General features: G+C 39.1%; 1 protein-coding gene across 1 annotated transcript in view; it reads left to right on the top strand.

The window, feature by feature from the left end:
- LOC126480679 (dnaJ homolog subfamily C member 7) overlaps positions 1-17358 on the top strand; it is a 94748-nt gene that overhangs the window by 60867 nt on the left and 16523 nt on the right. Inside the window, exons 8-10 of the mRNA XM_050103903.1 lie at positions 4214-4379; positions 4463-4609; positions 15262-15411. Coding sequence (XP_049959860.1) covers positions 4214-4379; positions 4463-4609; positions 15262-15411 — 463 coding nt within the window. The remainder of the gene's footprint in view (positions 1-4213; positions 4380-4462; positions 4610-15261; positions 15412-17358) is intronic.

Here is a 17358-nt window from a genome sequence, read left to right as displayed (position 1 = left end):
CAAACCTTAATTTTGTATACTGCACATGGTGGAAAGAAGTGTGCATTAGATGTGCTTAAATACAGTAAGATATTAGTTGATACTCTAAGAGAAGCTTACATAATAAGATGCCCTGTCTAACAATTTAAACCTCTCAGTTTTCAAAATTCCAGAAGATATTGTATATCAATGAAAATAATCGATTTTTGAAAATATAATGTAACTGTATGGATAGGAAATCTACTCACCAAGTGGTGGCAGGAGAATACATGTATAAAAGGTATTAAAGTTTGCAGGCTTTCAGAACTGGTGGCTCCTCCTTCTGGCAGAAGGATTAAGGGGGAAGAAGAGGGGTGATGGAAAAGGCCAGGTGAGGCCTAGGAAAAGAAGTAGATTCGGATAAGTCACCCAGAATCCCAGGTCAGGGGAGACTTAGTAGATGGGATGAAAAGGAGAGACCTTTATGTTGGGGACTGCACCGGACAAGATTTGTTTCTTGAAACCTGATTGTCCCTTGGAGTTAGTCCCAAAGGCCTAAAATTGAAAGTCCCTGTATATGGATGTAATCCTTCTCCATACCAGCCTCTTTCACTGTTTCAAATACAACAATCTCTCGCACTTACCCTAATAATCTGTGACCTATATGCCTCATCTGCCAATTTTCACTCCACCAGACTTCTCTCCTAGAAAATCCTGCTGTTATCTGCCCCTCATGTTTCCTTGTATGGTATCATCCACCAAGCAAACTTCAGACTGTGACAGCTTGTTAGACTACACCTCAGAAAGCTGTCCCACTTTCTCCTGAACTGCCTCAAGAGTGGTGTATTCCTTCCTGTTGCTCTACAGCTCCTTCAACAGCTACACCATCAACCAGCACTCCTCCCCTAAAAACCAAGCTTGGCCAACCTCAGTAACATCACCCGGCCTCACCACTGCTTCCCAGACCAGTAATAACATGTCACAAGAAACAGTCACAACAGTGAAATAGTCTCAACCATTTGTCTAAAGCACTCTTCCCTCCTTAATTACCTGTATTATCCAAGGGTCTCACTTTCAGCCCTAACCCTGCCTTTAATCAAGCTGCTTTGGTGAAGGACTTACTTTCCTTCACACAATGTCAACTGGAAATGTCACTTTGCAACCCAATTCCAAAACCATTCCAGCAGAAAACCTGATATTGAAGCCTGCCCTGAACAGTTCCAATCACGATCCCAACTGATCCACAACCACTACCTCAAAATCATCCCTTACATGGCTTCCAAGAATTTCTAACATCCAGCATTGCTTCACAACCCTTTTTCAGGTTCCTAAAACATGATCCTAACCTGTTCTCTGCAGAACTGCATGCTCTTTGTTCCGTAAAAGCTGAGGATTCCATCATTATCCTCCCAGTGGGCGAGGTACTTACCACTCGTATTGACCGAGGGTAGTATATCAGTGAAGATTTACGCCAGCTGTCCGGCATCCCTACATACAGCATCTGCCATCAAGATACCATCCATGTGGTTGAGACTAATGTGCAGTTCCTCCTTGAAACTTCGGGCCCGTCACAAGGACTAACACCTTTGTCCATAGAACTTCTTACCCTACCCAAATCATGCACCCTCACCTTCTACCTTTTTTCCTAAGATGCACAAACCCAATCAGTCTATCTGTCCCAAGTTGCTGGGTACAAGGCACCCACTGAATGTATATCTGCCTTACTTGATCAACACCTGCAATCCATAGTAAAGAAGAGACTTCCCTCTCATGTGAAAGACACCAGCCATTCCTATATCATCTGAAATCGGTGCCCATTTCACTCTCACCACACACCTTGCTTGTCGCCATTGATGCCACCTCCCTCTATATCAACCACCCCCATGTACATGATCTGTCTGCTGCTGACCATTTGCTCAGTCAGTGCCCATTTGTTTCCAAACCAATGATATCCTTCCTGCTCACCTTAGTTGATCTTACACTTACCAACTACTATTTCACCTTTGAGGGGCAGGTGTACAGACAGATCAGGGGTACAGCCATGGGAACCAGGGTGACTCCTTCCTATGCCAACCTTTTCATGGGTGACTTGGAGGGGGCCTTTCCTGATACCTATAAGCCTTCAGTCTCTGGTTTGGTTTAGATACATTGATGATGTTTTTGCCATATGGATTCATGATAGGTGACCGACTAAAATTCCTGGAATCTCCTAATACATTCTCGCAATTAAATTTCACATGGTCCTCTTCAGACTCCCATGCTACTTTCTTGATATTGATCTGATCCTCACCAATGATCAGCTATACACGTCTGTTCATATTAAATCTACTAACAAACAATAGTACTCATATTTTGACAGTTGCAATCCTTTCCATGTCAAACATTTCTTCCCATACAGCCTTGGCATTTGAGGCAAACATATTCGTTCAGATACAGACTCTATACAGCAGTAGACCACCATTCTCACCTCAGCCTTCACTGGATGTAATTACTCTTCCAGCCTATTTAAAAAGCAGATTTCCCAGGCCATCATATCCAATCCTGGTATTGCTGAGCCCTCCAAAAAACAGCTTAGGAGTACATCAATTGTCACTAAATATTATCCTGGTCTTGAATGTATTAACCAGTTACTTTGACAAGGCTACGACTTTCAAAAATCATGCTCTGAAAAGAAGTCCTTTCTGTCAGATTTTACCCACCACACATAGACCAGCTATTTGTCGCCCTCCCAATGTTCACAGTATCCTTGTCAGACCCTTTGCTCTATCTGCACTCATCTCCCTACCCTATGGCTCGTACCCCAGTGACCGTCCCCACTGCAAGACTTGCCTAAGCGCCCTCCTACCACTACCTACACCAGCCCTGTAACTGGCAAAACATGCTCTCAAAGGGAGAGCCACCAGTGGAACGACACTTACCATGTACCAACTCTTGTGTAAACACTATTCAGCCTTTTACATCAGCATGACTATCACCAGATTATCATTTAGGATGAATGGACAGGGAGTGTATACTGGCAACACACACATTCTGTTGCAGGGCATACTCTAAAACATGACAGTTGTGACCTCAAGTGTCATCTGGATTCTTCCCCCAGACACCAGTTTCTCAGAAGTCCGCAAGTGGGAACTGGCGCTACAACACGTCCTTGGGTCTCCCTGCCCACCTGGTCTTAATCTATGTTAATTTCTTCACTCTCAGCATTTATATTCCTTTCTTCACTACCTTTTAGTTTTCTACATCTTTCATTTTCTGACCTGTCTATTTTTAGCCATCCTTCTCCCGCCTCTAAAATTCACTTAGCTTTCTGCTCATATTAACCTGTCCATGATGTTTTAGCAGTAATCTGTCTTTCATACTACAGTATCTTCCACCTTTAAGCTCTCAGCTTTTCAAATACTACAGTATCTTCCACCTTTAAGCTCTCAGCTTTTCAAATCTCATACAGATCAGTCCTCAACAGTCGGTCTTTCCTTCTCATCCCATTTGATGTGTGTCTCCTGACCTGAAGTTGTGGGTGACTTTTCCAAACTCCATCCCTTTTCTTAACCTCCCAGTCGTTTTAAGTCACCCGTCTTTCTTCCCCTTCAACCCTTCCGCCAGAAGAAAGAGCCACTTTGTACAAAAACTTACAAACTCTAATACCTTTCATATGTGTTTTCTCCTGCCACCGCTTGCTAGCAATTTTTTTTATCTATCCAATTACAGAAGATAATGTATGTTACATGCAAGACTTAGTCCATATATCATCAATGTAACTTGCTGGGTAGCAATTAGTTTAAGAAATAATTCCAGTACATGTCTAAGTTCACAAATACTTGCTCGTAAAACAATGCCAAAAACCATTTAAAAGTTCAGGCATCAGAAATGGCATTATAGCCAAGGAAACATTTTTGGGATTACTAGCATTTAAAAGCAGGTAAGTAAAAATATTAAGCATATTGCAGAGGTTGTGTTTTCCAACTGTAGATCATAGATTTTTTGTGGATAAATAGCATAGCAAATACATGAGTGAGAAATTAGTAGCTCCATTCACTGAAGAATTTGTGACATGTGATGAAAGGAGCAGCAGAACAGTAAGGACACACGGGTGGGTCATGAATTAAAATTTTCATTGTTGCTCTATTTAATGGCTAATAATTGGTGTTCATGTTCTGTTTATAGTTCCCTCTTCATTCTTTATGATTGTTAGTAGAAGTGTCTCAGGAGCCTTATATATGGCTGAAAATATAATCTGCCTCCTCAAAACTTTCAGCTTGGGAGGTTAAATGAGTCTGTAGCAGATTGCACAGCAGCACTGTCATTGGATCCTAATTACTTAAAGGCTCTGCTACGAAGAGCGAAGAACTATATGGAACTAGGTGAATATGAAGATGCAGTACGTGATTATGAAAATGTTTGCAAAATGGATAAAAGCAGAGGTTAGTACACACATTTTATTCAGATTTCGTAGATATGTTGTGATAAGTAAAGAGTATATTTGTACATTTTGCTTTATCTTCAGAGAACAGAAGACTATTACAAGAAGCCAAATTAGCTCTTAAAAAATCCAAACGTAAAGACTACTACAAAATACTGGGCATTGACAAGAACGCATCCACAGATGAAATAAAGAAAGCTTATCGCAAAAGAGCTTTGGTTCATCATCCAGGTTAGTAGTAAGCCTTTAGATACATATGAAAGAGCTAAAGACTGTTTCCTGAAGTATTATTGTTATGAATAACTATTGTGTTGTAGTTTATGCTTTAGTCAAAGCATTAAGGTTTAAAGCTGGGAGACAAAATACACAATTGCGTACAGTGTACAGCCTCCTAATCACTAGTAACTCAAGGACTAGCCAATGAATAATTTCTGAAAAAGCTGTATATCTCTCCTTGCTTTAGGAAATAAGAATCTAACCCGTTTTCACTAAGCTGCAGTGAACAACTAATTGCCAGTGTCATCAGAAAAGACAAATTCATTGTGTACTCTCAATGTGATTCAGTGCAGTACATCGCATGGTGTTAGTGAGGTGGCAGTTATCAGTCTGAACTAACCTGGAGGCAAAAATTTTAGGACGTTTCTGTGTTTAGTGATGACGTTCGTACGTCAACTCATAATATACTTTGCTCCACTGCAACTGCATGGTAGAGGGTACTTCTTTCTAATATTAGTGGCTTTGTATTTACTCCATATTTGTATTAATTATGCAGAAATATTGAGTACAGGGGAAAATTCTATATTTTGGAACACACATTCTGATATTTCATATTTGGATTATCATGATTCCTGTGCAAGATAAATCGTGGAGCAGGAGAATTGTTAGACAGTGCTTCTCAAATATTTGTTCTCAGAATTTGTGCAACAGGACCTCATGAGAACATAGCCTTTCTGTCGAAAACCCTAAGCATCTCTGTAACATTTTCATATGGGCTACACTGGCCTGCTACAGTCTCTACAGCACAGGGCTACTTGCAATATCACAAATTTCTGAACGAGAACAGTGGTTAAACATTGATGTGATAGTGCATTCGTGTGTGAATACGTTTTAAATTGTGGTATTTAATATTCCAATTTTGAGTTCATTGTTCAGTACTTTATAAAACGCGACACATAGCTGTCTGTATGTCCTTTACTACCACTACCAGTTCTGGTTATATATTATATGTGCAGCATGTCGTGTCACATCAGTATGGGAATGTTATTAATGCAGCCCCGTCATAACTGCTGAATATCAAAAGAACAAATTGGTAACTGCTCTCAGAAAGTACCCAGAGTATGGGCACTAGTTTGTTCTTTTCATACTCAGCAGTTCTGATACGCTTGTATTTAACATTACCATATTGATATGAGATGATATATAAATACTATGTGAACCTTCATATTCTGTTGATGGTTATTAACTGAAACTGTTAGTGATAATAAAAAACTACTGACCTATAACTTAGAACTTCATTGTGTCCGAATTTAAAATGGGGATGGAGGGAATAAGGCAGGGCTTAACGTTGTCATACCTATTCAATGCTTCGTTTTAGTAGAGCAGTGCAGGCAGAGCTCACAGTTCATTGCATCATACCCAGTGTTGATCAGGATCCTTTGGTTTGGAGATGAGTGCAGGATCTCAACTAAAGGCTCCATCGATTCTGTGACAGTGTTGACTACAAATTTCAGGACCTGCATTTTGGGGTGGAGAATTGTGGGACTTATCTTGATAAATCAGAATTGGACAACATACAGGAAGCAGCTACTCTAGTAGCAGTGTGGTTGTGGAGTGCACTTGGGGTTTCTTGGGCTAGTGATGATAGTTTGAGGTCCTCTGAACACTTGCAAGTTCATATGCAGAGAGCAAAATCAGACCAGTTCAAAGTAAAGACGTGTGGCTGTCAAAATTTTAACAGTAAACTGTCAGTGTATTTGTAACAAAGTTTCTCAATTAACTGCCCTCCATAGAGGTTGTTGCACTCAAATTATTCTTGGAACTGAGAGCTGGCTGAAACCAGAAGTAGAAAGTTTTTTGAAATATTTAGCTAGGCATGGAATGTACAGATTAGAGGAGACAAAATACACAATTGTGTATGGTGTACAGCCTCCTAATTGATAGTAACTCAAGTACTGACCAATGAATAACCTCCTAAAAAGCTATATATCTCTCCTAGCATTAGGAAATAAGGATCTAACATGTTTTCACTTAGCTGCAGTGAACAACTAATTGCCAATGTCATCAGAAAAGACAAATTTATCTTGTTCTCTCAATGTGATTCAGTGCAGTGCCAAATTGGAGAGTGTTCATTGAAATCAATAAAAATATTGTGCCTATAGATGTTGAAATTGTCAGCCTGTGAACTTACCTGGACACAAGTGAGAGGCGTAAGTGAATTCAAGTTAATTGTTGGAGAATTTTTATTGGCCACCTGATTCCACTGTGAAACTTTCAGAATCATTCAAAGTAGGTCTATGCTCTTCTAGTGCGGAAATAACCATATCATGCAACATTGGTTCAAGACTGTAGACTCGATCATCTACAGACTCATTGCAGGTAGTACAGACACAGTCTTGTGAATTAGGTTGGAACATGTTTTCCAAAACTGTCATGAGCAACTGGTTTGACAGCCCATGCACACTGGAAATATTTTAGACGTTGTAGCTACAAACAGGCCTGACCTTATTGAAAGTGTCTGTGTAGACATAGTGATCGTGTCACTTAGTGAAGGTGGTTACTAAAGTTAACAAATCCATCAAGACGACTGGGAGAGTATTTTTGCTAGAAAGATCAGATAATCAGTTGTTAACATCCCACTAAGACAGCAAGCGCAAATCATTTAGTTCCAATGTGATGGACATTTGTAAATGGTGAGGAAGGAAACACTATTACACTCTTGCTTCCAAACAAAACATGCAAATAATGACAGGCAAACATTAGTATAAATTCAAGTGTCTGTAAAAAGATGGATGTATGAAAGGTGCGCCTACCACTGTCATACCTTAGCAAAAGATCTCGCTGATAACCAGAGCAGAGAAAATTCTAGTCCTGTGTCAAATCACAAAGTGGTCCTAAGGCTTCTATCCGGTCATACCTTGTTGACCAGTCTGGTGTGGCAGTAGACAGCAGGAGGAAAGCTGAAGTCCTAAATTTTGCATTTAAGAAATGATTCAGGCAGGAAGATCATTCTGTTGTTTGACCATCGCCCGGACTCCCATACGGAGCATACAGTAATAGGTCTTTTTGGTGTAGAGAAGAAATTGAAGGAGCTGAAAACAAGTAAGCCACCAGGTCAGATGGAATCCCAATAGTGTTTTGCAGTGGGTGTCATAGGGCATTGGCCCCTTATTTAGTTGCATTTATCACAAATCTCTCATCCACAGCAAAGTCCCAAGGGTCTGGAAAAAAGTACATGTGACTTCTGTGCACAGGAAGGGTAAATGAATAGGACCTCCAAGTTAACAGACCAATATCTTCAACATTGGTTTATTGCAGAATTTGTCACTATATTTTGAATTTGAAAATAATAATTTTCCTTGAAACTGAAAAGTTTGTCCACAAATCAGCATCTATTTACAAAGTTTTGCTCGTTCGAAACTCAATAGGCACATTTCTCTTGTGTATCTTGTGAATTGTGGATGGAGGGCAACAGGCAGATTCCATATTCCTAGATTTCTGGAAAGCATTAGATACAGTGCCCCACTGCAGGCTGTTAAAGTCCTACCATACAGATTAAGTTCCGAGATATGTGATTGGCTCAAAAGACATCTGAAGTAATAGAACCCATCTGTTGTCCTCTGGGGTGTGTGTTCATGAGATACAAAGTATCATCGGTGGTGCCCCAGGGAAGTGTGATAGGACTGCTCTTATTCTCTATATACATAAATGATCTGATGGAGCAGGTAAGCAGCAGTCTGTGGCTGATTTCTTATACAGCTGTGGTGTAGGAGAAGGTTGTTGTTGTTGTTGTTCTTGTGGTCTTCAGTTCTGAGACTGGTTTGATGCAGCTCTCGGCGGTACTCTATCCTGTGCAAGCTACTTCATCTCCCAGTACCTACTGCAACCTACATCCTTCTGAATCTGTTTAGTGTATTCATCTCTTGGTCTCCCTCCACACTGCCCTCCAATACTAAATTGGTGATCCCTTGATGCCTCAGAACATGTCCTACCATCTGATCCCTTCTTCTAGTCAAGTTGTGCCACAAACTCATCTTCTCCCCAATCCTATTCAATACCTCCTCATTAGTTATGTGATCTACCCATCTAATCTTCAGCATTCTTCTGTAGCACCGCATTTCAAAAGCTCCTATTCTCTTCTTGTCCAAACTATTTATCGTCCATGTTTCACTTCCATACATGGCTACGCTCCATACAAATAGTTTCAGAAACGACATCCTGACACTTAAATCTATACTCGATGTTAACAAAGTTCTCTTCTTCAGAAACGCTTTCCTTGCCATTGCCAGTCTACGTTTTATATCCTCGCTACTTCGACCATCATCAGTTATTTTGCTCCCCAAATAGCAAAACTCCTTTACTACTTTGTGTCTCATTTCCTAATCTAATTCCCTGAGCATCACATGACTTAATTAGACTACATTCCATTATCCTAGTTTTGCTTAATTAGACTACATTCCATTATCCTAGTTTTGCTTTTGTTGATGTTCATCTTATACCCTCCTTTCATGACACTGTCCATTCCATTCAACTGCTCTTCCAAGTCCTTTGCTGTCTCTGACAGAATTACAATGTCATAAGCGAACCTCAAAGTTTTTATTTCTTCTCCACGGATTTTAATACCTACTCTGAATTTTTCTTTTGTTTCCTTCACTGCTTGCTCAATATACAGATTGAATAACATTGGGGATAGGCTACAATCCTGTCTCACTCCCTTCCCAACCGCTGCTTCCCTTTCATGTCCCTCAACTCTTATAACTGCCATCTGGTTTCTGTACAAATTGTAAATAGCCTTTCGCTCCCTGTATCTTACCCCTGCCACCTTCAGAATTTGAAAGAGAGTATTCCAGTCAACATTGTCAAAAGCTTTCTCTAAGTCTACAAATGCTAGAAACGTAGGTTTGCATTTCCTTAATCTAGCTTCTAAGATAAGTCGTAAGGTCAGTGTTGCCTCACGTGTTCCAGTATTTCTACGGAATTCAAACTGATCTTCCCCGAGGTCAGCTTCTACAAGTTTTTCCATTCGTCTGTAGAGAATACATGTTAGTATTTTGCATCCGTGACTTATTACTGTCAGCACCTGCTTTCTTTGGGATTGGAATTATTATATTCTTCTTGAAGTCTGAGGGTATTTCGCCTGTCTTATACATCTTGCTCACCAGATGGTAGAGTTTTGTCATGACTGGCTCTCGCAAGGCTGTCAGTAGTTCTAATGGAATGTTGTCTACTCTCGGGGCCTCGTTTCAACTCGGGTCTTTCAGCGCTCTGTCAAGCTCTTCACGCAGTATCATATCTCCCATTTCATCTTCATCTACATCCTCTTCCATTTCCATAATATTGTCCTCAAGTACATTGCCCTTGCATAGACCCTCTATATACTCCCTCCACCTTTCTGCTTTCCCTTCTTTGCTTAGAACTGGGTTTCCATCTGAGCTCTTGATATTTATGCAAGTGGTCCCTTTTCTCCAAAGATCTCTTTAATTTTCCTGTAGAGAGTATCTATCTTACCCCTAGTGATATGCACCTCTACATCCTTACATTTGTCCTCTAGCCATCCCTGCTTAGCCATTTTGCACTTCCTATCGATCTCATTTTTGAGGCGTTTGTATTCCTTTTTGCCTGCTTCATTTACTGCATTTTTATATTTTCTCCTTTCATCAATTAAATTCAATATTTCTTCTGTTACCCAAGGATTTCTACTAGCCCTCGTCTTTTTACCTATTATGTCCTGTGCTGCCTTCACTACTTTATCTCTCAAAGCTACCCATTCTTCTTCTACTGTATTTCTTTCCCCCATTCCTGTCAATTGTTCCCTTATGGTCTCCCTGAAACTCTGTCCAATAGATTGTGATCAGAGTCCACATTTGCCCCTGGAAATGTCTTACATTTTAAAACCTGGTTCCTAAAGCTCTGTCTTACCATTATGTAATCTATCTGAAACCTGTCAGTATCTCCAGGCTTCTTCCATGTATACAACCTTCTTTTATGATTCTTGAACCAAGTGTTAGCTATGATTAAGTTGTGCTCTGTGCAAAATTCTATCAGGTGGCTTCCTCTTCCATGTCTTAGGCCCAATCCATATTCACCTACTACCTTTCCTTCTCTCCCTTCTCCTACTACCGAATTCCAGTCACCCATGACTATTAAATTTTCGTCTCCCTTCACTACCTGAATAATTTCTTTTATTTCATCATACATTTCTTCAATATCTTCGTCATCTGCAGAGCTAGTTGGCATATAAACTCGTACTACTGTAGTAGGCGTGGGCTTCGTGTCTATCTTGGCCACAATAATGCGTTCATTATGCTGTTTGTAGTAGCTTCCCACACTTCAATTTTTTTTTATTCATTATTAAATTGACTCCTGCATTACCCCTATTTGCTTTTGTATTTATAACCCTGTATTCGCCTGACCAAAAGTCTTGTTCCTCCTGCCAGCGAACTTCACTAATTCCTACTATATCTAACTTTAACCTATCAATTTCCCTTTTTAAATTTTCTAACCTACCTGCTCGATTAAGGGATCTGACATTCCACGCTTCGATCCGTAGAATGCCAGTTTTCTTTCTCCTGATAACGACGTCCTCCTGAGTAGTCCCCGCCCGGAGATCCGAAGAGGGGACTATTTTACCTTCGGGATATTTTACCCATGAGGACTCCATCATCATTTAACCATACAGTAAAGCTGCATGCCCTCGGGAAAAATTATGGCCGTAGTTTCCCCTTGCTTTCAGCCGTTCGCTGTACCAGCACAGCAAGGCCATTTTGGTTAGTGTTACAAGGCCAGATCCGTCAATTATCCAGACTGTTGCCCCTGAAACTACTGAAAAGGCTGCTGCTCCTCTTCAGGAACCACACGTTTGTCTGGCCTCTCAACAGATACCCCTCCGTTGTGGTTGCACCTAGTGTACGGCTATCTGTATTGCTGAGGCACACAAGCCTCCCCACCAATGGCAAGATCCATGGTTCTTTGGGGGGGGTAAGAGAAGGTATCACTGTTGAATGACTGTGCGATGATACAAAGTGACATAGACAAGATTTGTAGTTTCTGTGCTTAGTGGCACCTTGCAGTAAGTTTAGAAGAATGTAAATTAATGTGGACCACTAGAAAAAACACTCCTTTAATATTCAAATACAGCATTAGTAGTGTGCTGCTTGACATTGTCACATCAGTTAAAAATGTGTAGGCAAAATATTGCAAAGTGATTGAAATGGAGTGAGCACATAGGACAGTTGTAAGGAAGTGAATTAATGACTTCGAATTATTGGGAGTATTTTAGGGAAGTGTACCTCACCTATAAAGCAGACCGCATAGGAAACACTAGTGCGATCAGTTGTTGAGTATTGCTAGTGTGTTTAGGATCCCCACCAGGTTGGATTAAATGAAGACACCAAAGCAATGCAGAGATGTGCTGCTAGATTTGTGACTAGTAGGTTAGATCAACACACAAGTATTATGGATATTTCATGAACTCAGATGAGAATCCCTGGAGGGAAGACATTATTTTCATGGAACATTATTGAGAAAATTTAATGTACCACCATTTGAATCTGACACTGCAGAATGATTCTACTGCCACAAACATACTTCTTGCGTAAGAACCACAAAGATAAGAGAAATTAAGGCTTATACATTGACATAAAGACAGTTGATTTTCTCTTACTGTATTTGCAAGTGGAACAGGACAAAAAATTACTAGTAGTGGTACAAAGTCCCCTGTGCCATGCACCATACAATGGCTTGGGGAGTATGTATGTAGATATAGATTTGACACTATTATTATTTCTTTAATGAATTGTTTGCAACACACAAAGATGGTATCTGTATGCATCCTTTATAAAGCCAGAACATCAGTTCGTAGAAGACTGAAAAACTGCTAGGCATTTGATTGAAAATGTTACATTTGTGTTTACGTTTGTAATTCACTGTATATGAAAATGTTACTTCAGTTAATAATTCTTAACTGTGATAATTTTATCCTTGAAAATGACTGGTTAAGCTTTTTGTGATTAGCTTTTCAACTCCTTCATTCTTATTTCAAATAACATGGCATGCAGCTAGTCAGTAAATGTCGTCTATTAGCTTGATATGATCAGAGAGCATATAGTATCTGTGCTGGTGTGTGGTTACCTTAGAACGCTGGTGTGACACCTAATGGTCCAGAATCTTCCATGGACTACATAAAAGGACTAACAGCAGGAATGCACATATTGTATTTTCTGTTCATATTAGCTGTGTGTGACAGCTGATAACAATTTTCACAACCCATTCACACTGGTCCAACTTCTCTTCTGAGTGTCCCTGTCTTAATGCCCCAGATTTAAGATTTCTGTGGTTTCATAAATCAGTTAAGCTAAATGCTGAAGTAGTCTGCTTTGACAAGGACACAGCCACAGCTTCCTTCCTTCATTTCTTCAGTCATATCTTTCACTCTTTCCTTCTTTCAAATATGGAGGCAAAGATTAAAGTGGAAACATTTTTAAATTTGCAAAGCAATTACAGAGGGTACAAAAACTTCCATAAACCATACAGTGAAAATCATGCTATACATCCAGATGCCTTTTTGTTAGGTGTAAACGAGTGTCGTAGACATATTAATGTGTTTGAAACAATGCGGTTTCTTATTTTTACCTATGACGAGCATATGCAGTCAGCGGTCACCATTAGCATTAGCACAGCCCAAAGCAGTAATACAATCCTTGCTTAATTTAGTACCAGGTGCTCCTAATTCCAGTTTGAAGCAGGAGTTTCTCTTAAAAAAGCTTTCCAATTAAGCCCATTGTCATCAGCATTGTAACTGCTTGTCTTCTCAATACGTCTCTTAGTTTGATTTTGAAAGAATCAGCAGTTTTTCTCCTTGTATTTGAAGCTCAAAAATGTTGTCTTGATTTAATGCATTTTAACCAGATTATCCTTGCTTTAAAATTCAACAGCCCATCAAGATTTCTTTAAATTGAATTGGATTTTCACATATACTGGGATCATAAATCGGTTTGCCTTGTGATCTTTTTTGTATAAACAGGTCGTAAACAGCCTCCAGATTCCTGTTTGCAACAAGCTTCTTAGTCTTAAGACTTGTCGATCCTTTAGTAGAATCAAGTTTGGCATGTGCAGTGATATGAAATTCCTGGCATATTAAAACTGCTTGCTAGACCGAGACTTGAACTCCTGCATTCATTCTTTCCATTATGTCACTGACCTTTGTTTTACATCTGATATCTAAAGCTTTCTACTATGAGTTGCCTTATTATGCTTCTCACTTTTGAGCCAAAATGTGAAACAGTAAAGTAAAATGTTGCAGAGTTAAATTAACCTCACATTTGAATCTCTGGATGGGAATGGCACAAAATCACAAAATTGTAGGTCCATCAAATGAGAGAAACAGTTAAATATTGAAACAAAATTTTGAATAAGAATGTTGCAGCATGTCCAACAGTCATAAATTGATCTACTAATCATAGTAACCAGCTGTGACTTTAAATAGAAATGTTGTATAATTCTTAACAGTATTTGAATGCTTTTAAATATTCTTTTATATAAGCCTGTTTGTGTTTGAAGTGGAACGTTTCTCACAAATGACCAAGAATAGATGTATAATTTTGGAAATAAAGGCATTTTCTCATTGTAGAACATGAGTGATAAAATTACTACTTTTTTCATTTGACACAGTCACAAAATGATTCAGAATATTAACTGTTGGACTACACTGCCCATGTAGGCCGTATGTACATTGTATGTCAGAACTGTCTGTCATCATTACCAAGTGAAGTGGCACAGTGGTTAGCTAGGATGGTCCCTTTGAAAAGGGCAGGGCCGATTTCCTTCCACATCGTTTCATAATCTAGGTTTAAACTCTGTCTCTAATGACCACGACACGGGATGGGATGTTAAACTCTCCTCCTCCTCCTCCTCCTCCTCTTCTTCTTCTTCTTCTTCTTCTTCTTCTTCTTCTTCTTCCCTTTTTAAACAGTGTTTTGTTGTTGTGTCAGATGAAAATAGTATTAGGTGAAAAGTCTGAGGCAGATAGTACCTCAAGATTTTGGCCATGTTATGATGCCTTTTTGGTAATGGAAGTGAAACTGTACAGAACTGTCAACCTTATTCCTTACATTACTTGCTTATTATTACTAAATGGTTTAGTGTGAGTGTAAGTATGACATCTGTATTACTATTTTCAAGAGGTCATGAAGACTGCATAAGTAGTGGTATATTATCCATTCATAAAAAATATTGCATTAGTTGTGTTGCTGCTAACCATTTAACAAACTGCCCACACTTTTGGGTATTACATATTCTTGAAACTTTTTCTGTTTCTTAAACTGTTTCAAGTATTTGTTGTTATATGGAACATTTTAGCAAAATCAGTTTTAAAGTATATGTTGTGTAACACTATTACTTTCATTTAGTTATATGCTAAAAGTTACACACAACTTAGCTCAGACCAAGTGGTGATAAATATAACTGACAATAGTATATATTAAAATCGGGGTTATCATTTTGAGAGTTTCTCATCTATTGTTTACTAATATTTTTGATAATATTAGCATAGTATCGTTAGTGATGTTCTTTGTAGTCTGTATGTTTCTTGACTTTGATAATTTTTGCTGCTTGCTGCAGCAGAATGGGGTTGAAATATTTTTTTTATTTCCTCATGTGTGCTGCACCAGATCGTCATGCAAGTGCTTCAAGTGATGAGAAAAAAGAACAAGAAAAGAAATTCAAGGAAGTTGGAGAAGCATATGGAATACTCTCAGACCCAAAAAAGAGAGCAAGATACGACAATGGCCAAGATTTAGAAGACCTTGAAGGAATGGGGAGTAAGTAAAAGTAGCATGTGGACAGTGAAGACATAATTGTTTTACTATTATGATCGCAAAACATGAAGAAACTGCAACTTTATTGCTGCTGAAGTGCTGAATTGTTGTGAAATGATCTGATCAGAGTAAAAATTGACAGTGCTGTTTACAGTAAAAATTGCATGCCTTATCATGTATATAGGTAGGCACAAAATTTGTTGTTCCTCTGTGCATATATATATCTGAAAACTTTAAGATTGCTACAGCTTGGTTAAATGAGATTGTGTGCCTAAACACTAACAAAGTTTTAGCTCCGGTTTCCAGAAACACTGAACAGTGTTGTGATTCATTGTGAGTTGGGGGGGGGGGGGGGTAGATAATTGCATAATGGAATAGTCTGTATTGTTTTCCTTGTGAAGAAGGAATATAATTTTACAACAGTCTAAATACCGGTTTCACCAAAAACAATGAAGGCAGTGCCGTATTGGTTTCTTTATTGTTGCTTCACACCTTGTGTTATATGCAAGCAATTCTGATTGTTGAACACAATAGACTGTACTGGCTGGTAACCAACATTTGGTTAAAAATATGCTATCGTCAAGCCAAGCACACATTTCTTTGGGCCATGTTAGGAGGCTTTTCTGCATGGTTGTTTGAGTGTGATCCACTTTAGTTTTGAAGTGGCAGTATTGCTGCTGAATGGGTCATTCAGAGAGACCAACACACCACACTGTATTACAACAATTTGCAATTCTACACTCCTCTTCTCATGCCTCTAAACAAGTTTCATAAAGGTTTCTGGACTTATAACATATTTTCTCTGGTGTGGAGATCCTTAAAACCAGTATATTTTTTTTTAATACATAGATTCTTTAATAATGTAGTTGTAATTGTCCTCATAAGTTGAAAATGGAAAACCATCTGAAATTTTCCCAGTGTATTTCTTTATCTAATAATTTTCGGTTGTGCAGCTGATTTCCATCAACATTCTGCCATGAGATTTCTGCCCAGAGCTATCTGGCCATCTTCAGTGTGAGCAGACAACTACTGAAGAGTACAGGTGCAGTCATGGTATTTATTCCAAATTGCGCGAATGCGACATGTGGTGGCATCTTTCAGCGCATGCATCAGGTGATGATGTGCATGGGACAACAGAGTTGTGTATGCTGCCTTCAGTCGTGGAAGTGAGGGATGATATAATCATTAAATATCAAATGACCCTGTTGATTTCACTGTCACTATATAATTTTAATTGTAGGATTTCAGTTTTTATACAGTTGAAACCCATTATCACAGTTTATAAATTATGAGCAAGATACATTTCCACTGATTCTATGATTAGTGAATCCCAGAAACTAGAAACTAGAGCTAAAACTTTGTTGTACTGTATTCCATTTAGTCTCCCATGGAAGTAATGTTTTCTACTGCTGATTTTAATGGTTTGCAAAGACAGGTGTACCTTTCATGTTTTGTACAATGCTCCTGGATGATCCATATCATTTGGTCTGTTTATGCAGCACCACACTTACAGGGAATTTTGTAAACACCCACGTTTCTCAGTCGTAAGTCATCTTTAACAGCTCAAACCAGGACCTTTTAGCTGGTGGATGGAAGATAACCTTGATTTTATTTTTCCTAAGTTATCTGCCTATTTTAGAAGAAACATTCCTGGCATATGAAAGGAACATGGTTGATTTATGGTTGTTCTGAGTGTGTTACTTCTTATTACAGTTGTGCATGGCTTTCCTTATCATTTGGTGTGAAGTGTAGCTTATCCAAGTTCTCTAATTCTGCATCGTCCAATATTACAAGCATCCAGTGTATAAGGTACTAAGCTCAGGTTTTTTGTGCGGGGTGATGGCAGCTAGACTCTTGTTGGTACAGGTCTGTGTTTGTGGGTTTTCTGTTCACAGAATGACCCAATGACAGATCATTCTTCTGGCATACTAGCCTGTCTAGTACAGACCA

This window comes from Schistocerca serialis, chromosome 5, assembly GCF_023864345.2.
Source record: "Schistocerca serialis cubense isolate TAMUIC-IGC-003099 chromosome 5, iqSchSeri2.2, whole genome shotgun sequence".
In the NCBI taxonomy this organism is placed as follows: Eukaryota; Metazoa; Arthropoda; class Insecta; order Orthoptera; family Acrididae; genus Schistocerca; species Schistocerca serialis.
Note: the sequence above shows the minus strand (reverse complement) of the source record. Positions and strands in the feature narration are given on the sequence as shown.